The sequence below is a fragment of the Gracilinanus agilis genome, chromosome 3, assembly GCF_016433145.1.
Source record: "Gracilinanus agilis isolate LMUSP501 chromosome 3, AgileGrace, whole genome shotgun sequence".
NCBI classification, from domain to species: Eukaryota; Metazoa; Chordata; class Mammalia; order Didelphimorphia; family Didelphidae; genus Gracilinanus; species Gracilinanus agilis.
This window is the reverse complement of record NC_058132.1, coordinates 241,599,505-241,625,513: the sequence shown is the minus strand read 5'-3', so window position 1 is coordinate 241,625,513 and position 26,009 is coordinate 241,599,505. Positions and strand designations below refer to the sequence as shown.

At 35.8% G+C, this 26,009-nt stretch overlaps 1 protein-coding gene across 1 annotated transcript in view; it reads right to left on the bottom strand.

The window, feature by feature from the left end:
- The window catches only part of CCDC141 (coiled-coil domain containing 141), a 280,596-nt gene that overhangs the window by 124,767 nt on the left and 129,820 nt on the right, over window positions 1-26,009 (bottom strand). The window contains exon 7 of the mRNA XM_044669079.1: window positions 9,242-9,436. Coding sequence (XP_044525014.1) covers window positions 9,242-9,436 — 195 coding nt within the window. The remainder of the gene's footprint in view (window positions 1-9,241; window positions 9,437-26,009) is intronic.

Below are 26,009 nucleotides of genomic sequence, written 5' to 3'. Positions count from 1 at the left end.
CAGCCCTGAGAGTTAAGCTCCACAGAGATCATTATTATCTCCTTTTAACACATGCAAAAACTAAACCTCAGAGAAATTAAGTTGATTAATCCCTCATCAGAGGCAGGATTTGAACCCAGGTCCTTTTGACTCCAAGATCAGCACACTTTCTGTTACACTATTTACTCTTACAATAGTACTAGGACTTTAGGATCCAGCCAATCTTACTAAGTAGCAAATTAATGTCAATAAGATATTTAAACAACTGAATTTTGACTGTTTTAAAACTGAGATAGAATAGGTCAAAGCAATGTTATCTAAGTCAAGTTAAGAAGAGATACAATATTTTAAAATTATTTTAAAATTTATACTAAAGAAAAGGGAAAACAAACATTGTGTTATATATATATATATGTATATATATATATCTTGTACAAATACAATTTTTCTAGCTTTCTAAACTTTTCAGTCCTCTTTTTTCTAAAGCTACACCAGTATCCACCAGTGCTAGAAGGGAGGTGCATCAATTGATGGGAAAATGTTATTGTAATTTTACTGTGAAATAAAAATATTCCTCTTGTTTCTATTTTCTTTGCTTTCTGGTATAAAAAGTGGATTTAGAAACTGTTAACTGATGCAGTTGATTGTAGATAATGCAGTAAATTGATGGTTCTTTGAGATAATCTTAATTCTGGGCCTCTGAGGGCTAGGTTCCCCAAACCAGAAGTATGACAAATCACTTGATGAAATCAATGAAAAATAAAATTGAAATGTTTTGTTTTGTTTTGTTTTTTAATTTGGGGACATGCTCCTAAAACATTAACAGAAATGTCATGAGACCTATGGAAATCTTATTATCCTGTACCAAGTTATACTCACAGATTTTTCCTTTCTTATTTCCTTTCATGGTTCTTCCTCTTCCACCTTTCACTCACTATGGGTTTTCCTGAGGGTTAAACTCCATTTTCTGATTTCCCCTTCTCTTTATAGATTCTCTCCCTCAGTAAATTCATCTCCCAATAGTTTGATAAGCACTTCTATGCTAATAACTCCAAAATGCCTCCCTCAAGCCCTTTCCTCTCAATTAATTTCTCCTTGTGTATTTGCAGGTGTCTTTTGGGCATGTTACATATTTATTTTATACTTCACCTCCTCCAATTCAGCACAAACATATGGTCCATATTTAAGACTAGATAGATACAATGTAAATTAGCAGATGGGATATGTTCAGATGCAGTGGGCAAAAGATTGATGGAGAGCTTTAAAAGCAATGACATTAATTTTAAGCTCCTCTAATTTAATAAAATAATAATAATTTGAATGTTCTGGAAGCAGCATGTGATGGTAGAAAGTATGCCAGATTTGGATTCAGAGGAATGGTTTCAAATTCTTTCTCTGCAACTATGTGATCTTAGGCAAGATATCTTGCCTCTCTGTGTCTTTGATTCCTCATCTGGAAAATGAAAGAATTGAACTAGTTGATCTCTAAAATCACTTCCAGTTTTAAATCTCTGGCTATGACTGTTTGGCTTTTCAACCAAAAATTCTAAAATAGAGTTCTTTTTAAAAAATCTGTAACAAAACTTTTTCTCTGTATTTGGGCAAACACTTTTTGTTGACGTGTTGATGAGTTGAGCATTTTACAAATGAATTATTTTCAGCATTGAAGGCTTGATGAATGTATTGCATATATATCTCCCATAAATTCTTACTACAATGCTGTTAAGGCCACAAGTTTACCTCTGTGCTGTGATAAGGCATTAGAGTAGGATGATAGCTATGCCAGTTATACAGATCATCTACTATATCATCAACCAAAGTGAAAAAAGATTTAACTATTGCCTCAATGACTGTCATCTGGGGAACAGTATAAGTTTCAGATAGGCTCATTGCCAAAGGGTTGGTTTAAAAGAGATAATAGTTGACACATAACAGTTTATATAAATTATCTCACTTAAGTCTCACAACAAAACTAATAGGCACTATTTATTATGATTTTCAGTTGACAAGTGAGGAAACTGAGGCACATAGAGGCTACATGTCAGTACTAGTGTCAAAGGAAGTATTTTACTGCTGAGAAGTATTAAAGAAAAAATCTCTATTGACTTCAGGATGACAGATCTTTTCACAATACTACAATGCTTTAGCCATAGTGACTCATGAAGATGGTAACTCAAACTCATAGATAAGATGGTTATTTTGGTAGCTATGTGACAGTAGAGAGTAGAGACTAGAGAGAGAGATTTCAGTTAGGAAGCTTTTTACAGTGGTCCAGGTAAGAAGTAATCAGAAACTAAACTAAAGTAAAAACAAAGCATTGTGACTAGAGAGCCTTGGAAATATATAAAAGATATTGAGGTTTTGGGAGAGTAGGATCATTCAAAGATGGCACCAAGATTTTGTAGCCTGAGTCACTGAAAACATGATAATATCATGGGATAGACAGAAGAAAGAGGGATGGAGAAAAGATGTTATGTTTATTTGGAATATGATAAATTTGAGGTTCTAATGAGGATGCACAAGAAGAGTTACACAGTGGGCAATTAAAATATAGGATATGAGCTCAAAAAGAGCCTAAGTTTGGGTACATAAATTGGGAATGATCTATGTAAAAGCTATAAGTAAAACCACAGGAATGACTTCTTTTCTTTCTCTTAACTCTCTTAAAGATTATATTAGTGTAAAAATACTATAGGGAAGGATTTGGAGACGATAGAAGGGGACAGAGGTTTGTGATATACCCATGCCTAATGGCAAGGAATAGGATGAAGATCCATCCAAGGGAACATTACAAAGAGCAATAGCAAAAGAGTAGCAAGAATAGAAACAAGCTTGTAAGGGTTTGAGGAATGAGTCTTTAGTGATGGAACAGGGGCAGTAAATGTAGAGTAGTCTTTCTCAATATTTATATGTAAAGAAGAGGCATATAGGATGATTAGTTTGAGATTATTAGAAAGCAAAGACAAGGGATGTGTTTGTTCATTTGAAGAGTCAAGAAGATCCAGGTATGTTTATAGGTAGTAAGGAAAGAGGACTAGAGAGGGAATGACTGAAGATGAAAAAGAGAATTGCAAATGGAATAAAATCCCAGAGGAGAAAGAAGGGGATGGAATTAACATTACAACAGAAGAATTGGCCATGCATAGTACATAATAAAAACTCTCTTCTGTACAGTTTTGTCTTTGTCCAACTACTACCAGCCTATAAACTATATACAGAGGGGGACAATGCTTTTTTTTTTGTATCCCTCATAGTGCTGAACTCCTAAGATGCATTCTATAAAAATGTATTGAATTTGTTAAATGAGTGATTTTTGTTTGCATCTCCATAGATATTGCAATTCCACATCCAAATAAATATCTTCTAAAAAATTATCATTTAAATAAAGTCATTTAATTTTCAACAATGAAAGTAGAAATAGTAGCAGCTGGGAAAAATATTACTTTCTTACTTCTTTGAGCTTTATTAGCTGCTCTGGCTTTGAGACTGACTTTGGTTCTCTGACTCATAACCAAGAATCTAAGCAGGTCCCTGAAATTATGGGGAGTCTCATTCTCTAGAACTTGTTTTCCTTAAGGTAGACATGTTCATGGGAACTGAATGTATAGGATTTAAATCAATGACTGAATCCAGAATATTTTATTGTGTTAGGATTAGTTTGTGCTTGTCATATAAACCACAGTTTCCTCTGTTCTTAAAATCTATCTCTGTTTGATCATTAGATTGGGAGTGCCTTGAAGGTAGGGAATGATTTTGCCTTTCTTTGTATCTTCAGCACCTCATTCATTGCTTGGCAGACAGCAGATGCTGAATATATGCTTGCTGATTCATTTTAGTGCCCCATTCTCTGTATAATGATCAATATGTCTCAAGTAGATGATCAATAAAAATATTCATCTGAATGGACACTTCTTAGAATAAAGCCACGCTAGAATCAAGAAAAATGAAAATTTGTATGTCCTGAGATAATTTTAATATGCTAGGTGGTATATATTTGTGTTCCCATAATGCACAAACTCTTGTGGCTAGAGTGATGATTCTATGTAACTACTGTTATGATACTTCATTTGAGCTTTTTTCTTCCCATTAGTCCCTGCCTCCAATATTGGCAATTGATATATTTTTACTTTTGAGGGGGGCTTATGGTAATTAGTAGGTTATAGTAACCTTGTGTTTGATAAAAGTAAAAATCCAAGCTTTGGGGACGAGAAGTCACTATTTGGCAAAAATGGTTTTCTTTTTTGGAAAACTGTAAACAGTCTGGCGGAAACTAGGTATAGGCCAGTTTCCTACACTATTTACCAAGATACAACCAAAATGGATGCATGACCAAAATGGATGCATAAAGGGAGTCATCCTAAGCAAATCAGTTTAACAGAGAATATGCTACCTATAAGATATATGAATAGGAGAAGAATTTATGAATTAATAAGATAGAAAGCATTATAAAATGAAAAATTGATCATTTTGATTACATTAGATTAAAAATTTTTGGACAAATAAAACCAGGGTAGCCAAGATTTGAAGGAAATCATAAAGATAAGGGAAACTTTTTATAGATGAGTTTTTCAGTCTCATATCTAAAAATAAAGAGAACTTTGTCAAATTTATAAGAATAGGAATCATTCCCCAATTTATAAATGGTCAAAAGATATGAACAGACAGTTTTTCAATGAATAAAAGCTAACTATAGCCATATAAGTGATGGGCAAACTATAGCCTGCAGGCCAGATGCAGGCCCCCTGAAATGAAATGTTCTTTCCTGCAGGGAAATGTTATTTCTAATCTGACGAATACAATACAATGAAATTTTGAAAGAGTTGCCTTAGAAACAGACTGACAGATGAGCATTTCCTTTCCTTTGGCTCCCTCTTTAAAAAGTTTGCCCATCACTGCTCTAAATCATTATTGATTAAAGAAATGCAAATAAAAACAATTCTGAAATATTAGCTCATAAATTTCAGATTACCTAACATGACAAAAAACCAAAATGACAAATGTTGGAAGGGATGTGGGAAAAATGGAGACACTAATATACTGTTAGTGGAACTGTGAATTGATCTGTTTTGGAGAGCAATCTGGAATTATACCCAAAGAGTTATAAAACTGTGTCTACCCTTTGACCCAGAAATACCACTATTAGGTTTATTTCCCAAAGTGATCAGAGAAAAAGGAAAAACAATTATATGTTCTAATATATTGATGGTGGCTCTTTTTGTGGTGGAAAAAAACTGGAAATTGAGGGGACGTACATTTGTGGGGGAATGGCTAAGTAGGCTGTAGCATATGATTATCTATTGAGCTGTAAGAAATGATGATCAGGTTAATTAAAAAAAACATGTGAAGGGGCAACTAGGTGACTGTAGATTGAGAGCCAGGTTTAGAAATGAGAGGTTCCAGTTTCAGATCTGGCTTCAGACACTTCCTAGCTGTGTGATCCTGGGCAAGTCACTTAACCCCCATTGCCTAGTCCTTATTGCTCTTCTGCTTTGGGATAAATAATCAATATTAATTCCCAGCTAGAAGGTAAGGGTTTAAAAAATGGAAAGAATTATATGAAATTATGAAGACTGAAACAAGCAGAACTAAGAGAACACCATATATAGCAACAGAAATATTATTTGAAGAATAACTTGTTTATGTCCACCTCCAGTGAAAGAAACAATAAAGAAAAATAAGCAAAACCAAGTTTTATATATGCATAATTTTTTTTTGGTCAAATGATACCATTCTAGTTTGGGGAGGGAGGGAATGAGAGATGGAGATATCTGGGAACTTTAATATAACAAACAAATACATTTCTTTTTAAATTTCTTTGAGGGAAAAAGGTTGTTAAGCCTCTGGATAGGTTGCTAGTAGATTTTAAAATTATCCATGAAAGGGGGGGCGGCTGGGTAGCCAGGCCTAGAGACGGGAGGTCCTAGGTTCAAATCTGGCCTCAGACACTTCCCAGCTGTGTGACCCTGGGCAAGTCACTTGACCCCCATTGCCTAGCCCTTACTACTCTTCTGACAGAAGGTATGGGTTTAAAAAAATTATCCATGAAAAGAAAAGTAAATAGTTGAAGTTCATGAGTGGTTTTCATCATATATAGTTATAATAAATCTTAAAACTGCTCATTTTATATGACCAGCTTTCATTATAAAATTATTTTTTTAGAAAAGTTAATTTTTAGAATTGTAGATTTTGCTGCATAATACAAAATGATGTGGGGACACAGAAGAATATTTCCATGTCTTTAACAACATGAGCTAATGTATAAAATGACAAAATATTGTTTTGATTTTTTAAATAAAAAATGCATCATTTCCACTTGTTAATAAAATCTGTTAGTCCTACAACTAATATTTTTGAAGGGAGAAAATAGAACTGTCATTTCTTTTCTCTTCTGTTCTGAATCAACATGGAGAACTATGACTTCATTTAATTAAGTTATTCTCTCTTCATTTCATCCAGTTTCCAAAGATAGTCCTCCGACTCACTTATATCTCTTTGAATAAACAAATAATACAGACTTTAGCCTTGTTTCAATGTTCCTCTGACATCAGAAATAAGCCTTACCTTCTTGAACTTAGAATTTTACTTTCCTAGAACAGTTTCTTGTCAAGAAGTGAAAACACCTCTTATTTCTCCATAAATTGTTCTGTTTGTTGCTATATCTTTAGCACCATTGGCTTTTTTTTGGAGAAAACTTAAATATTGCATTCAAAACCAAAATAGTGGATATTGAATGAAGAAGTGTATATAAATTTGCAGATTATAACTCATATAACAAATATTCCATAACTAAAAGCAATCTAAAACAAATTGAATGGAATCTGCCATCTATGTATTTTTCAACTTCTTATGTCATTGAAATAAGATTTTTTAAAGTATGATAGTCAGTGTAATGGATAACTAGTTAACCAAAGGAGATCTGTATTTTCAGGCACAAATCTGGTATAGCTACTAGAATTCTGACCACTTTGCCCTTCTTGAAGGCCCATCTTCTCAACTTTTTTCCTCTTATCCAATCTAAAATTATACTCCTTTAGGCTCAGATCCCAAATGAATCTAGTAGAACTAATCCATGGAAAAACTGCCAATGACAATGTCACATGTCATAATGGCTCCACCTGGTGCTCCATATGTAAACTACCATATTGTTCAACCAAGACCATTTGGAGCATTCACTTGTATGCAAACATTAAGCTAACTGGATAATTAGCTTTGGCGTTAGAAATGAACAACTTCTGGTAATATTGAAAGGTAAAGAGATTTATGTTTAGAGCCATAGGAAAAATAATGTTCAGCAAGGACAGATAAAAATGATAATTATGTTATATTCAGCCTCACAAAATTGAATAAATTAACATTTTTATCTGTAAAGAGCAGAAATAAGAAATTCTAAATAGTGCTCTGAATGATTTATCTAGTGATTTCAATTTATAAAGACATTCATGTGCCATAATTGGCTTTTTAAAATAGTGGTAACCCTAACATCTAATATGATAGATATATGGAGAAAAAAAGGAAAGGGAAAGAATGAAGAAGGGACACAGGAAAAAAGAGAAATGAAACTACCATGGAGCATAGAAAAGGCTTAAGCACAACCTTAACCAAAAAAGAGACAATGAACAAAGCTTGGAATCAAAATTTCAATTGCCATGGCTTAATCTACCATCTACAATGAATATCATATTGACTCCTATGGGGCTTGAGTGCCCATAAAGATCTTTACATAATTTCTCTAGGGCATGAGAAATAAATATATATGTGCATATATATAAAAATAAATGCACCTACAGCCATCACCGCTCCCCTGGATTGCTGCAGCACCCACCAGGGGGTAGTAGCGCCCACTTTGGGAATCACTGCACTAAAGTATTACCAACTTTGAAATGAGATAAACAATGAAGCAAATATTCCCCATTTTTTAAGGTTAAGGAAAGTCTAAGAGAAGTAATAATTAGTGCATTTTTTACAAACAACAATAAGCTCTATTTCTTATCTTTTGGGAAAGAACTTTAATTGAAGGTGATATCATTGAATTCCAAGAAGTTACCATCAAAGATGAAAAGTATCTTTCTCAAAGATTGCTGAACATAAATTTTAATGTTGAGGTTCTATCTATCAATCTTTCTATTTAAGTTAGTAGAACTCACAGAAATGTTTCATGTTAGGAAAAAATCTATTTTGTGTCCACTAGGAAACAGTATTCATAAAACTATAATTGTAATTGTAATTTATGTATTGTGGATAGCTAGCTCTGCTGACTTTTTTTCCTGAGATTATTTTACAATTTTTTTCCTATTACAAAGAGAATTTAATACCCAAAACAAATTTACTAATGAAGTTTAAGGATACATGTTCCCCTTTTGAATACTGAGAAAATCCAAAGAACTAAGTTCTTAAATATGAACAATTTGGCACATATCAGATGAGCACATTTGTATTAGTTCACTTTTAGCCATCAATAATAATTTGCTTTACATGAAATAACAAGGAGATTACTAAAGAAATAGAAAAGGAAATCAAACCTAGCACCATGCCATTTTACTTCCCATTGACATATGGAGAGCTTTAGGTTTCAAATCAAGAATTGGAAGTGGCCCATACCCAAGATTTTCCTCTTCCAGATTTCAAAAGACAGAATCATAATATGAAGAAAAAAACCCATGCACCTGTTTGGAGCTTCAAACAAGTTTTCCTCTAGCAGAGAAGCAGAATGACCCTATGATATGTTCTTAATGCTTTCATAAGATGACAAAACTTTGCTCAACTAGGTCATCCAGGAATCTTTAGTATTTCTGTTATTATTCAGTTAAAACAAGGAGCATTGGAAATAAAGACCAATCACTGAAAATTATAAGGAAGTATGTTGCTGTGGTTGTTGTTAGTTGATTTTTGAAACCTGATTCTCTTTCTCTAGAATAAATATGGCAGTATTTCCTTGAAATTACTAAAATACTAAAAGATCCAAGTTTGCTCCTAAACAGAAAAGGTTCTACAATGTAACCAACAAACACTGTATGAAGCAATTTTTAAAAAGCAAAACTCTTTCATGTTATTGATCTGGAAGTTCTTGATTTTTTTAAAGCAATTTATAACCACAGTTGGAACACATTTTAAAAGTCAAATCATTGTTCTTAGAGGACAATGAACCTCTCAGTTTGGATAAAAATGTTTAGATTTTTTATCCCCATGTAATAATCCAGTCTTTTAAATTAATCTTTTGAGCAGTGCATGGTTACTTATAGTTGTTGATTTGCCTCACACTAACCTTGTTAACACTGTTAAAAAAATCATTCGCCTCTTGTAAGAATGTATTCCTTTCCTCCATGAGTTGAGCAAACTGTTCTTGAAGCTGATTCAGCTTCTGGTTTGAAAGCTGGAGGTGTTCTTTCTCCATGTAGTCTTCTGTCAGCAGGATCCTGAGGGCTTCACTCTTCAGTTTGTCAACAGCAGAATTCCATTCCTAAAAAAGATCAATCTCATTTAGCTAGTTCAACATAACCTAATCTTAAGTAGCTCTATATGATTAGGAAAACATGTAGAAATTATTGGCTGTACCTGTGAATCCACTATTGTGTCTGGTATAATCTCCAAGGATTTAATAGTATATTAAGCATTTGACATTATATGCTATATGCTACATATATCATCGCCCACCTTCCATTGAAAGGAGGGAGGTATGGTATGACATCAGTTCTCTGGTACCAAAATTGGCCTTTACAAATGGGGTATAGCTTCTCTATGTCTTGTTTCCTCTTCCATTGTTGTAGAATTAAGAAAGAGGAAGTAAAAATGAGAAGAAAAAGAAAGAAAAGGGAACAAGATCTGAGAGGCTTAGGTGGATGATATCATTGAAGAATCAGGTAGTTTATGCTTGCTTGCTTTTCACCACCTCCTTTCTGCATATTAAAAAATATATTTACCTCCATTTTCAATTTTATCATGCCCAAGTCCCCTTTTTTTAACTTAAAGAAAAAAATAGATATACATCTTTCTCTCCAAATTCTGTTTCATTGCCAATATAGGAAAATGTTAAAAAAATAAAAATAAAAATTACATCACATGGCTTGTGGTTGTTGCTTTGGAGTCTGCCAGCATTTGAAACTGAAAATTAAGGTTTATTATTCACAACAAAATTAATAACTGTTATTGTGCAATACTATTTCCCTCCTAGCCTCAAAATCACCTTTCACTGCTTTCACTCTTAATGAAATATAAACATTCTAGGAGAAGAAAGGAGGTAGTTTTCTATTTTCTATTATATTTGGTTGCCAAAAAACCCATAATAAGTAGAGGAAAAAAGAATAACACTTGGAGTATACCAAGCATCTTAGCATTCAATCTATTTAAAGGAAAATCCAAGTGCTCTCAAAAGCAGATCTAGTATAATAAAACTGTGATTAGCTGTAAGACAATGGCTCTGATAGTGAGGCTTCTGGGGTGTAGAGGTGGCATGGGGGACTCTCTTCCAGGATGGATTAAAGAATAGACGCAGTTCATTTGCCAAAGGATGGAAAATTAAGCCCAAAATTCAGTCTGATTTCACCTTTTTTCAGATTTCATAGGTTTTCTCAGTAGCAACAGGATTTTATTACAATATTAAATATAGTCTGCCATTGTCTTTCATTCATTCTGCAAGTATCCAACACTGTGATAGCAATAAAGATACAGATAAAAGAATATTATTATATACTTATATATGAGGATACACATATGTAAGCATATACAAATACATACAAGTGTGTAAATATCTATTCATATACATATGTGCTTATATATTATAGTCAATGGTCTCATAGTCCACTATTTTTTTTATTTTATTTTTTATATTTTTTAAAAGCCACCAAAATTCTAATCAGATGCTCACTTAACCATGACATGAAGGGCATTAGAAATGAATCTTTATTAGCTCTGATCAAGAAGTAATGGTTTAAAATATGGACCTGACACAACAGTGATAAAATATAGAAATGATCAATAATGGTAAGGCAGGCATCATAATATACTGCTGATGGAATATAGAATCGTGCATGGAAAGTTACTAAATGGTTCACTTCCTTTGGGTCAGCATTCTCACTACTAGTCATATACCTCAAGGGAGGCAAAAGACCAAAGGAAGTTGCACATTGACAAAAATATTCATAGAAAAGTAGGTACCCAACAATTAAAAAAATCATTGAATAAGTTGTGATATATTAATGTAATGGAATATTATCTTGCCATAAAAACATGATAAATATAAGGAATCTAGAGAAACTTTGAAAAAAAAACCTTTGACGAAGAAGGAAATAAACAGAATCAAAAGAGTAATATATATATATATATATATATATATATATATATACCTACAATAACATAAAAGTGAACAAGACAGAAACAATTATATTCCATTTATACCAGTTTTGGTCCCATAGAATCGATGCTATACCATACCTCCCTCCTTTCAAAAGAGGTAGGAGATGATAGATGTGGCAAATGGCATATGCTGTCAGCACACTATATGTGTCATTTTTGCCTTTCTCAATTAAAATGTAAGCTCTTAGAGAGCAGGGGCTGTCTTTTTGCTTATATTTATATTCCCAGCACTTAGCACAATCTTCAGCTGAAAGTAGGCACTTAATAAATATCTGTAGACTAGTTGACTGGGTGGGGACAGGGAAGGTGTGACTAAATAGGAAGGTGGATTAGGAGGACCTAAATAGGCTATAAAAACAAAGGCATTGATACAGTATAGGTATACATTTCTCATCTGAGCATCAGTTTAACAAGAGTTCAGATAAGCTCATGACTAGTTGACTGCTGAATAATGAGTGTTTCAATCATGATAACTCTCCAAATCATCTGGGAAGACAAAAAGACTAAATCTACATTAGTGGATACAGGATCCACACCAATGAAATCACAGATCCTTAAAATACTAAGGTATTTTCTTTTGATAGAACCTCAGTACAAATGTAGACTTGTTGGATGGCAAGAAACTAGGCTACATGAATGTATTATAGTTATCTGTGTATTTTCCCACCCACTTGAAGGTAAACATGTTTGTATATTTTCATCCTCAAGTCCCAGCTTCCCCATTGCATAGTACAGGGTCTTGCATATTGGTAGATGAAGTAAATTGTGCAATACTCAATTTCCCTACTAATATAGACTATAAGTTCCATTGGGGTAGAAACCTTTTAAATCAATCACCCAACATATATTTGTTAAGTACCAATTATTTGCCAGGTCCTGTGCTAGAAGATGGCAATAGAAAGATAAAGATAGGAGGAGGGAAGGGGAAGGAGAAGTTAGAGGAGGGAAAGGTAGAGGAGGAGGAGGAAAAGAAGAAATAGGAAATAGAGGAGGAGGGGAGTTTGAGAACTTCTTCAACTCAATTAGAAAATATGTATTATTTTATGTCTTAGCCTCCATCCCCATGCCAAGAATGCACTAACTCCTCACTTCACTGAGACCCCAGCTTTCTTCAAGGCTCAGTCAAATACTACCTTCTACTAGAAACCTTTCTTGATACTCATAGTTATTAATTCTCCTTTCTTTAAATTATCTTCATTTACTTACCTGTTTGCACATTGGATCTCTCAGTATAATGAAGTAAATGTTCCTGGAGGGCAGAGATTGTTTCAGTTTTGTTTCGGTATCTCTAGTATCTAGCATAATTCCTGGCATATAATAGGTTCCATTTTTTTTAACTTATTTTTTCCCTAATAGGTAAGAATTTATTTTTTTCTTCCCCACCATCTCTCTCTCCCACGTCCAGAAAGAAAAAAAAATTAAAAACCAACTCTTTTAAAGAATAAGTATAGTTAGCAAAATAAATTATCCTATTAGACCTATCCCTCACAAAAAAAATGTGCCTCATTTTGTGTATTAGTCCAGTGTTGTTCAATTAGGAGGTAATAGCTTCCTAAATCATTTGTGTTTATCAGCCTTTAGACTTTCTCTTCATTAAGTATTGTTCTCTTCATTCTACTCACTTCACTCTTCATCAGTCTATATACCAATCTTTCCAGGTTTCTCTGAAATTATCTTTTTCTTTATTTTTTTGAGTACAATTGGATCTCATTATGTTCATATACTATAATTTATTGAGCCAATTCGCCAATTGATGGGCATCTCCTTTTTCCCATTAAAAGAAACTGCTATAAATATTTTTGTGCGTATAGACTTCTTCCTTTTGCTTTGATCTCCTTGGGTTATGAGTCTAGCCATGGGTATCGTGGGGTCAAAGGATAGGTATGCATAGTTTAGTAACTTTGTGGACACAGTTCCAAATAATTTTCCAGAATGGCTAAGCCAGTTCACAGATTGATCAAGAGTGCATATAGGTATAGCAAAAAAACTTAAAGTATTTCTGCCAGTAATTCCAGAACATACTTCCCTCTATGCCTACTCAGTCTCTAAGACAGCAGATTCAAAATTTAGCTCAGTTCCTAGATAGCATGAGTCCCACCAAGTTCATCTCTATATGTGGCTTGTCCACCTATTTTTTAGAAAGGAGCCAAAGATGGATATATGACTTCAGAGGGGAGAAGACCTAAGGTGTCTCTCCTTAAAGCTTGGTCTCTCACCAGATATTATGGATAAAGGCGTAATTGAATGAAATAAATCAAGAGAATGAGGCAAAAAAGAAAGTAGATGAAAGTGATGAGATTTGTTTGAATATCTCTGGAGCCAAAGAGCCTCCTCTTTAATATGTGATTAGGCAATCAGAGTCAGTTATAGAATGTCTACAGATCTCATAGTCTCTCCAAGGAGCTTTCCTTAAATGCCATCTCAATTCTCCTGGAAGCAAGCTTCATGTGGAGAAACTGCATCATCCAAGCAACATGATGGAATCTGCCCAATCACCAGCCTATCACACTGGGTTGAAGGTAGATCTTTTTCACAACTGGGGGGGGCAATATTTTCAAGAAATTGTTTTGTTTTGTTTAGGGGAACATTATAAGAAACTTCTTTTATTTCTCTATACCAATTTGACAGTATATATTCCCTTAGGTATTTCTACATAGAAAGCTTTTTAAAAAATAATAAAGCCTTCAAGAGGCACCTGAATTTAATATGTCCTTGAAGTGGGAAAAATAGTTGGCACTATGATTAAGGCAACAAAAACCCAACGGAGAAAATCTTGGTCCTTTTTCCCTAAACTGCTCCCTGCCTGCTAAGTGTTAAATCTCTAAAAGAGTCTCAGTCACTTAGCAATAAAATATTTCTCATACGTGTCGCTACCAGAAGCAACTCAAAGCCTGCCATTACCTTGACTTTTCAATTCGACAGAGATACGTGAATATCTCTGACCCGTTAAAGACACATAGGCACTCTATGTACTTGTACTCAGTGGGTCTCCACAGGTCATGCCATTATTCTCATTCTTCTCTCACAGTAGTGGCCCTTCTAACTGTGCCTTTCAGTGTTCCATTTGCTGGGGAAATTGAGCTTCTCCTGGATCCCCTGATTGAAAGGGTATTTTTAAGAGGATTAGTGCTGAGAGAAAAGAAAGCAAAAATGATTTTCTTAAGGGGGAAAAGTCTTAGGTTAGCTCTCCCAATGAAGCTTTTCTTTTTCTTCCTTCTTTCCATCCATCCATCCATCCTTCCTTCCTTCTTTCCTTCCTTCCTTTCCTGTCTCCTTTATTTCCTCCTTTCCTTCCTTCCTTCTTTCTTTCTCCTTTCTTTCTTTCTTCCTTTGTTCTTTATTTTTGTTTCTTCCTTCCTTTCTTAATCCCGCTCTGTTTCTTTCTTTCCTTCCTTCTTTTTTCTTTGTTTTTGCTTTCTTCCTTTCGGTTCCTTCCTTCCTTCCTTTCTTTCTCTCTCTGTTCCTTTCTTTCTTTTTCTTCCTTCCTTCCTCTCTTTATTTTTCTTCCTTCCTTCCTTCCTCTCTCTTTCTTCTTTCCTTCCTTTTTTCCTTCCTCCCTCCCTTCATTCCTTCCTTCCTTCCTCCCTTCCTTCCTTCCTTCTTTCTCTCCTTCCTTTCTTTCTTTCATGAGTCAGGCACTGTGCTAAGAACTTCTAGAATATTTTCTCTTAGCTTAGAAGCAGGAAGCTTTGCTGATTGGTCATCATGAAAAATGAAAATTTCCATGTCAAAACTAGACTTCAGAATCTGAAAACAAGGGTTTGTTTGGTTTTCCCCCCTACCACACACAGAGGAAGTATAACAGGCTATAATAGGAAGAATTCTCGATTTGGAGTCAGAGGACTTGGGTTCAAATCACAGTTATGTAATTTAATACCTAAGTGACCTTGAGCAAGTAGTTAGTAGTAGTAGTAGTAATAGTAACCCTAATTCATATATTACTTTGAGGTTAGTAAAGTGCATTACAAATACTATTTCACTTTATCCTCAACCCTGAGTTAGGTACTATTATCTCCATTTTACAGATGAGGATAGTGAAGCAATCAGAGGATACATGCCTTGCCAAGGATCACACAGCTAGTTGCTCTCTAAGGTAAGATTTAAACTCCTGATTCTAGGTCTCTCTATCTACTGTACTACCTAGTTGGCTCATATAATCGCTTTAGGTCTCAGTTTTCTCATCTATGAAATGGAGGTAGGAGAGTCTAGATGAGTTCTAAGGCCTTTTCCTCTCTAAATCTATAATCCTTTATCCTATGATAAGAGTGAGAAACAATATCAGGGCATACATTTTTTTTTAATTTAAACCCTTACCTTCCATCTTGGAGCCAATACTGTGTACTGGCTCCAAGGCAGAAGAGTGGTAAGGGTAGGCAATGGGGGTCAAGTGACTTGCCCAGGGTCACACAGCTGAGAAGTGTCTGAGGCCAGATTTGAACCTAGGACCTCCCGTCTCTAGGCCTGGCTCTCAATCCACTGAGCTACCCAGCTGCCCTCTAGGGCATACATTTTTGAAACTATCAAAAAAGTTAAAGCTGCAGAAGTGATTCTGTGTTTTTGGTACACTGAAAGATATGGCAAAGTCGTCTATGAAGAGTTCATTGACAGTTCATGCAGCATGGATAATCTGAAGTGAGCTTTCATTAGTTCTAGCTCATTTCTCCCCCAATCTCTAAGCATCCAGTGCTGTTCAGGTCCAAACCAAGGAGAATTAACTCTCTGGCACAAGACTTACAGAACTCTACATGGTTGCATTAACAGAATCATATTTATATTTTTCAACTTGGCAATTCTAATCAAAGGATGGTACCTAGTTAAGTAAATCATGTTGGCATATGGCTTTTTTAAATGAAAGAAATAAGAAGCAATGGTGGAATGGTGGTCAGAGAACTGAGCTGGCAGGGGGTGGGTAGAATAGCCATGTAACAAATTTCCAAGGCAGGAAGATCTGGGTTCAAATCCTGACACATTCTGGTTGTATGTCCCTTAGCAAGTCACTTAACCTCTGAGGAGTATACTGAAACTATAGGTTTAGGAGGGGAGTTTTCTTACAAGTACACCCTAAAATAATGGAATCAGGCATCCGATCCAAAAAATTATAATAATAAAGATGTGCTTAAGTTTTTTTTTAAACCCTTGTACTTCGGTGTATTGTCTCATAGGTGGAAGATTGGTAAGGGTGGGCAATGGGGGTCAAGTGACTTGCCCAGGGTCACACAGCTGGGAAGTGGCTGAGGCCGGGTTTGAACCTAGGACCTCCTGTCTCTAGGCCTGACTCTCACTCCACTGAGCTACCCAGCTGCCCTGTGCTTAAGTTTTTAAAAGAAATGGATGCTTTAAGAAATCAACAATTGCCCTTTAGCTATAACATAACAACCCCCCCCAACAAGAATTGGATGTGCTTCCCATCAGCATTTCTGCCTCTCCCTTGACCTATACAGATATAAGTGTCGGCCTAGATGGACAATAGAGTTTGATCTCATTCTAGATGAGTAAATAACACTATAGCTCACTCAAGTTCTGCTCTTGCTGTTAAGTATTCTAGCAAGGGCACAACTTAACAACCAGAGAAATTGTGGTCTTCTGAAGCACTTACTTGTCAGCTAAAGATTTTAGAATTATAGACCTAAAATAAGAAGTGACTCCTGAAACTAGGCTGATCCCAGTTTTTCAGCCGTGGAATCAAGCCCAAGGATGTTAAATGTCACATAAGTGGTATCAGAAGCAACCAATAGTCAATTAATAATCAATTCAGCCTACTCTATGCCAGGCACTGTGCTAAGTGCTGGTGATAGAAATAGAAAAAAAGGAAAACATTCCTGCCCTCAAGGAGCTTGCAATCTAATGGGGAATGATAACACACGAGAGGAAAAGGGGAGAAGGGGAGACACTTGATTGGGAAAGGGGAGCTTTGGTAGAGAAGTTAGAGAAGTCCCAAAGTAGTGCTGCCAGGTGGGAAATGAGATGTCTATTTTGAATTTCCTCCATAAATGGAGGTGGTGTTCGTGGCTCTCCCCTCCAAACTGAGGAGCAGAGGGCAACAATGAGGTATGAGCATCAAAGTTAATTTGATCTTGCAGGACAATGAGATCTCCCAATGACAACCTTCCTGCCACGTGATGTCAGAATCAGAGAAGTCCCAAAATAGTACAGCCAGAAGGGAAATGAAGATTTGAATCCAGGTTCTCTAACTCCAGAGACTAGTTACTTTCCATTGAATCACATTGGTAAAAGAATTTGGCTTTATTCTAAAATAGTGGGTAGAGCACTGTCTCTGGAGGCCAATGACATACATCTAAATCCTCTTATTAACTGTGTGATGTTGGACAAGTCATTTAACTATCCTGGGGCTCTGTTTCTTCAGCTGTAAAATGTCAGACTAGATCAATCAGAGAAGATGGCACTGGAAGCCCCTTCTAGCTCTAGAGTTACTGAATCCTGAGATGCTCGGATCCTAAGACCATCATCTCATGAGAAAGCATACCTGGTGCCCAAGAATAAATAATCAAACCTTTACTCTGGACATGTTAAATAAGCTAGGCAGGATGTTGAGGATGGTGGTGGTTGTTCCTAGTTTCCCTAGGTGGGAAATAGGGGTCATAAACTTCATGTCTATCCCTGTCTCCCTCACAGGTTAGTTGTGAATTCAGTGGAAAATGTCTCTATTGCAAAGTTCTAGATTTTAGGTACGGCATGACTATGAGGTATTAAAGCTATTATCCATGAACCAACAACAATATTTTCCACATTCAAATGGATAATCTCTAATACAGGGGTTCTTAAACTGGACTACATGGGTCAACAGATTTCAGGGATTTATGAATAGGTAAGAAATTACATATTTATTTCAATACAATTGTTTTCCTTTGCAATTCTATTCTATCTTATGTATTTAAATGCATTATTCTGAGAAGAGGACCATAGGCTTCACCAGACTGCCAAAGGGCTTGATGACAAAAAAAAGTTAAGAACCTTTAAAGGAAAGGTCTATACTTCCTGTCAGTTCTCAAACAGTATTAAGTAGTTTCCCCTTAATGATTAGTTAGATAATTCAAAAAAGAAAAAATATGAAAAAAGCAAAGGAAAAAGATGGGAAAGGAAGGGAAAGAAAAGAAGAAGGGAAAAGGACTAGAAATGGAAATGGGTAAGAGAAAAAAAGGAAACACCCCTTAATATTTACTCCTTTGGTTCACTTTGTATATCTTTTGGCCACAGAGTGGAGCCAGTAGTATAGCTATACATTACAATGTGCTATTACTCAGTATCACAGAGGCGAATAGAATTATGGCTACCAAAAAAATAAATCATTACCAACTATGCTCCAAAACATAGCAAAATTTAAAGCATGAAGCCTAGAGAAGAAATAAATTTTCTCTTCTTTCTGTGATTCAATAGCAAGGTTTCAGTCTGTCCCTCAGCTGAACAAATCAAAAAGGTATTATTTAGGACCCAAAGTTTCATTATAAGCGTTCACATTTTCAAAAAAGTCCAAAGTAAAAGGTTTGCAGTGGCCTAGAGTATAACATTTCTTTTCATCTGTGGAAGCTTTAAATGCATGCTTTGAAAAAACATCTTTCTGCAAAATTGTTGTTTTTTTCTTTGCTACCCTGATCCCTGAATAGCTTTTGTTTTCCCTTGCTTTTTTTCCCTCTTGGTCTTATTTTCTAATGGTCTCTTGAGAAAGGAACAAAAACTGAAGCCCAGGGCTATAGGATTCTAGTGGAAAGTTTTTTTAAAGTATTTTTTTCCAATGATTCCTCCAAGTTGAATTCTATTCCACATTAAAATGGAAAAATTAAACCCTATTCATTTCCATAGGGTTATAAAGTAAATCCTGTGATAGTACTAAAAGGAATTCAAAGAACATTGTCTGAAGAAAGAGGAGGCTGTGTGAGTCTATATGATTGCAAGAAAATTGTATTGTGTTGAAAAGAGTCAGCCAGATTCCCTGTAGTTCTTCTCTATGATTGAGCTATTGGTAGGGAACCTGAAACAACATTCTGAGTCGTGTCTCCTTCATGAATTGGACTAAAATGGGATTTCGGTCCATATCTAATTTACCCACAGTATATAGACATGATTTTGATCCTAGTAAACAAAGGACGCAATCATTTTCTCTCTTCTCCCCAAGCAAGGGAAATACCAAAAGATTACTGAGTTATCTTTCCTAACTAAAAAGATTATGTGATTTTAGGACCAATCATTCAGAAAGACTGTAGGATCTTGAAACATTTAAAATTGCAATAGAAAACAATTTTCTGAGAGTAATGCTATAATTATGGGAGACAAGAGGATGGATGTACCATATGTCTTCTCAAGGTGATTTAAAACCAACATTCCTTAATTAATCTTGACATCATAGATATAAAGCAAACAGAGATCTTAGAGATTACTTAGTCCATCACTCTCATTTTATACCTAGGGAAATTGAGCACCCAGAAGGTTAAGAAACTTATTCGAGGTTATAAAGTGGTCTTAGAATTAGAGCCCAGATCCTCTGACTCTAAATCTTTCTATCTCTTTAAACGTTAGTGAAGATAGTCTGGAATCAGATGATTTAGGCCTTTAAAAATCTCACCCAGAATTGTCTAATGGAAAAAATTAATTAAAATCAGAAAATCAGATTTTAAATGACTTTCCTCTTTTTCTCACATGATAATGCACAACCTACAAGCTCTTGAATTAAGTTCAGAATTAGCAACTATTAAAAAAAGCCATTTTATCTATATCTGTGCTAAAGTATAATTCAGAAAAATGACCATAGAAAGCAAGTTTTACATGTAGCTTTACAGTTGGTACAGCCATAGAATAATTCACCATTAATACCAATTATATTGGGAGAGTATCTAATGATTGATCTGTTGTTGAATGATAAATTAGCCAACTAACCCATCTTTGTGTAAATTGTTTCAATATGCTACAGATCTAAGATGTGCTGGTATTAGCCAGGGAGAGAATCAATGCATCATGAATGATGAACAATGCAACCCTTTCACCTCTTTCAAACAGGCAGATAAAAAAGAGCTGGTGAGCACAGTGACATCACTTTCATAATAATAATTGACAATAATAACTGGAATTGACACCAAGCATTACATTTTGCAAAGCACCTTCTACATGTTCTCTTATTTCAGTGTCACAATAGCCCTAGAAGTGCATAGTACAAGTATTATTATTCCCTTTTCACAGGTGGGAAAACTGGAAATCCTAGAGGAAAAATAACATGCCTATTGTCCCACAAGTAATAAGTATCAGAGGCAGGATTTGAATCTACCTCTTTCTGATTCCACATCTAGCTATTTTTCCACTACTAGACAACAGCTAAAGCAAAGAAAGATAAAATATTGTTGGTGCCAGTTCTCACTCACTTTCCTTTTTTCCCCATAAAGCTTCCAATATAGATAAGTGCCACTTTCTTCAAAGAAATGTACAGTCTGATCACACACACACACACACACACACACACACACACACACACACACAGAGAGCTTTTCTTTCTTATGTGGTTTCTTCAGATCTCTGAGGTTCTCTCAGACTCTCTTCAGTTAACTTTATTGCTATGATGGTTATTTCTAGTCAGATATTAAATATATATATATATATACATATATATTCCCTTATATTAGGAAGTTCCTTTCATAACAGTCAGGGAGAACTAATTATTGTATTTGAAATAATTCATACACATTTTTAATGACAAAAATCCACAAATTCATGAATTGGTTTCTCTTTTTCTGGCTCTGGTATTAAGCTTTCTACTTAAACCCTGAACATGCTTCATACTCTAGGTCTGTGATGGTGAACTCATGTCACACGTGTCAGAAAGGGTATGCAGAGTGCTCTCTATGGGCACACACACCTTCCTCTGCCACAGTTCATTACTAGAAAGGCAGAGGGACTTGGGGGAACTGCTCCCCTCCTCCACCATGCTGAGGACATTTCTCACATCACCTGCCCCTCCGCCCAGCAGCCCTATGGGAGTGTTTTTTCCCAGTCTGAGATAAGGGAGAGGTGAAGGAAGGGTGGGGCACATAGCACAGGGTCTCTGAAAGGTTCACAATCACTGCTCTAGGTAAACTGACCATTTGTGAGCTCATTTGCCCTCTCCCATCTGGGCTTGCAAACTATCTCTTCCATGTTAAAAATACACTATCTCTACAGCTCTGCCTGGTAGCAATTCAATTCATTAGACAAATATTAAGTACCTATTATATTCAGGACAAGGAAGATGGAAAAAAAAGTCTTATTCTCAAGAAACCTGAAATGTAATCACAGGGATATGGCATGATACGATATGACATAATATAATATGTGTGATACGATAAGATATATTTATTTTTTAAACCTTTACTTTCTGTCCTAGTAACAACTCAGAAGGGCAAAGGCTAAGCAAATGGGGTTAAGTAACTTGCCCAGGGTTACACAGCTAAGAAATATCAGAAGTCAAATTTGAACTCAGGTCCTCCCAATACCAGGCCTGGCTCTCTAGCCACTGTGGTACCTAGATGCTTTATATTGATAAATGACTAAATAGATATCTCTATTATTCTATCTCATAAAAGAACATAAGTTCTGTCAGGTCCTAGACTGTTGGATTTTTGTCTTTGCGTTCTCAGCACCTAGTGTCTAATAAACATTTAATAAATACTTATTGATGGAATGATTAATACTTCTAGATCCCTAAAGCAATAGATAGATAGATAGATAGATAGATAGATAGATAGATAGATAGATAGACAGATAGACAGATAGACAGAGATAGGTAGACAGATAAATAGGCAGATATAGATAGATAGATAGATAGATAGATAGATAGATAGATAGACATATATGCAAAATATGTATATTAAAGTCAATGCAAGTAACTTTGTGAGAGGAGGTTGGGGAATTAGGAAAGAATGATGACAAATCCAAAATATAAATTAGCAATAAGAAAAATGATGAATTCTTTTCTGATGAAATGTTTTAGATTCTGAAATATGCATGATGCACACACTTAGGGGCTCTCATTACCCTTGAAGTATTGAAGCCAATCAACCCCCAAAAGCCAGAAGCTCTAAGAGCTCTGTGAAGTTCGTCACATTACTCCCCATACATAGCAGGCAGAAATAACTCAAACAGAGCTCTCTGAAATCCTTTACACATTCAACCCATTCAGTTTTCAGAAGTACCTTAAGTGTGGTCCCCTCTGGCAGCAGCTTAATAGCAGTAACAGAGAAGTGCTTAGAAACAGGTGTTGTCAATAAGCCTCAGTGTGAGGTAGATATGGGGGCTCACCTATAAGGTAGAGTACGTGAATGTATAGCTTTTCAATATGCTGGCAACAGAACAAATTCTCACTTTACTATGACTAGTGGTAATTACACTCCCAACCCCACACCTCCAAAAGTAAAGTATCACTGATTAGTCTTCAAAGCTTCCTTAGGAGCAGAAATTTTAATATTCCTCCTTTGGAATAAAATGAAGCCAAAGAACATTTTATAGGCTATCTCCAAATTAGAAAGGCATTTTTCTATGACCGGTGCATGCAAATGGATACTGCAACCTTAACCCACACCTGACCCAGCCTTGACACTGTGGGCACCATGTCATAAATAAATAAATGAATGAATGAATGAATGAATGAATGAATGAATAAATAAATATTAGAGCTTTCATAGAATCTTATTTAGTAGAAGTGGTAAAGAAATTAAGAAAATCCTAAAGTTCCATTGGCTGTTTCCCAGACAGGGCTGACTTTGTCCCAAAAATACCTTCTCCATTACCTGACCTTTTTCCTCAGTATTTTATTATCCTGACTAAAATTATACCACATATGCCTTTTGAGTGGGTATTCCCCTGATGTAGTCTTTAAGAACTCAAGGCGCTCTTTATATATTAGGCATAGAGTGCAACTTAAATGGAATAATGCTTTCTATCAGTAAATTCTATTAACAAGTTGTTAATAAGATCATGGGTCTAGGACTGAACAAAACAATGAAAACCATATTTTACAGATGGGGAAACAGAAATCGGTGAAGTTGTGACTTATCCCAGGACACACAGGTGGTAAGCACTAGAGGGGAGATTTGAATTTAAGTGTTATGGGTCCTGACCCAGGACTCTTTCCACTGTGATATGTCACACTTAAATAAAATATATTAGTATTCTTTAGTCCTTTAGATTCTTTTAGGAACACTTCCAGAGGTACAGCAGTCTTTCCCTTAACTCAGTAAGGCATAAGCCTGAATCTGCATTTCCAGGGGTCAGTTTTAATTTAAAAAACAAATCTATATCCTGAGTACTTGGAGTATCTTGGATCTTTTTACTGTGTTATACCTGGACCTCAGAGGCTATGGAGATACAGGTAAACTCAACCAAGTATATTCTGCAATAAACTAGTCATTCTAATTAAAGCTGGTAATGAGAGAAAAGGGTACTTAGAAGGGTATCAAAAGGAAATTTTAGGTTATTTAGAACAACCTCATTTTATAGTGTGGGGGCCCAAGGCCTTCTGATCAAGGCACAGCCCGTGGATGCTGTGAGACCAGTAGCAGCCCCGGCCCATCAGAACCGGGTCTTCTCTGAGTTGGGTTGCTTGGGAATGCAGCCCAAAGCAGGTGGTAAACTCCATCAAAGGCTAAATACCAGCCTGAGACCGAGAGTCAACAAGTATTGAAAAGAATTTTGAAGAGAGAGTTCAAGAGGCGTGAAGCCCTTGAGAGTCTTGATTAGAAAGATGCAATTGTTAAGAAAGGTAAAGCAGAAAGCCCCAGATGGCAAAGGAGCTTTAGACTAGCCTTAGGTATAAACAGGAAATCAGATAACACAACTAAACTTCCTGTAGAATCCCCTCAACCAATCACAGTGTGTTTCTTCAGTTAGACTAGCTTCCTGGCACCAACTGATGTTTCAATTAATGATAACTAAATCAATAACATCAGAATATCAATGATAAATTAGTAACGCATCTGACTAATGATATTACTGATAGTAGTTAAGCTCAACTTCAGGGAGTAAGGCTGGATCCTCCTCTGACCCTTCAACTTGCCCTAGAACTTCCTTGAGGCTGATCTGTTATCTGGTCAACCAACAAAAGGTCACTAGTTAGATTGACTTTTTTTTTTAAACCCTTGTACTTTGGTGTATTGTCTCATAGGTGGAAGATTGGTAAGGGTGGGCAATGGGGGTCAAGTGACTTGCCCAGGGTCACACAGCTGGGAAGACTGACTTTTGAAAACAAAGCTTTTACTAGTGTAAATTAAAACAACAAGGGTAACTGGTAAGAAAGGAAGAGGGTTATTAGGAATCCCTACATGAAGTTTGATCCTAGTTATAAGTATTATATCTAACAGCTTCAGAATGTTGACAGCTGAACTAACAGGTCCACTGGCTCAGGCAGGCCACTGGTCGATCTGGCCTGCTTTGGTGGACACTGCTTGCCTATAGACAAATTAGATGGTAGTTTGAAGATAAATTGATGAATAAATGCTCAATTGCTGACCCAGGGCTGACAAGCCCTGAGCCAGATGAAGAATAATTGGTTGGTTGAAATATATTTTGTTTCCTAAGAGATTGTTGGGTTTGCCAATGAGATGTTGCTATTGATCAGCTAAGAGAGATAAAACCTACCTATCTAGGTCACCTAAACCCACGTTCTCCTCCCTCCACCCTGGATCCCTGGCTCCAAAATGAGTCCCTGGGTCTAGTCTCTGCCTCCCTTATATAGGGCACAGCACAACTGATGATTGGTCTCATGCCCCAGGATGGCATCAGGAATCTCCCAAGATTCCAAGTGTCCAGCTGCAAACCCACAGGCATGGCTTCTTGCAAAACTTAACTTACAATAAGTGACCAAAGTCAGGATTGGGGTGGGGGGGAAGAGACAGTTGCCCAAGGTCATTCTGCTAGTTAGTACAGAGACAATCTCCATCAATTAATCAGTTATAATTTATCAAAGATTTACCATGTTCTAGGCACTGTGCCAAGTGCTAGAGATACAAAGGAAAAAGTGAAAGGAGCTTACATTCTAACCAAGTATATTTATTTATGTATGTATGCAGAATTAATACAGAATGAGTGTGGGATAATTTGTAGCAGCAAGGCACTAGCAACTGGTGGAACCAGGGAAGGTTGAATGTAGAAGATGGCACTTGAGTTAAATTTTGAAGATGACTGAAGATTCCAAAGTATGAGGAGGGACAGTACCTTTGCAATGACTGTCCCCCATGCGAAAGGCTTGGAGAAAGTAGATATAGTATCATGTGTGAGGAACAGCAAGCAGGCTACTATGACCTGGTGTATATTGCTCACTGTCAAATGACTAGTAGCAGGGCTTAATTTTGAACTTGAGTATTTTAACTAAACCCCCCCATTTTCTGACTTTTTACACCACAATTCTCCCACCTTCTCCCCTTAACCCCTTTATATAACCACTAGATTGTGCTGTTAAGGACAACAGTACTATAAAGGTCCTTTAACTCCCCTGACAACAAGGATATACTTTCATAGAGAAATTTTAAATCCAAGTTGTTAAATCCCTTATAATTTCATTTAATTTCCAAACCCAGCAATTTAAAAAAGAATTGACATATATGTGCAATCATAAGCATTCAGAAGGACTAAATTCAAATGTTACTCTAAATGAGTATACATAGTTTTTGGATCTATCTATACATATATGAAACTATATATACATATAT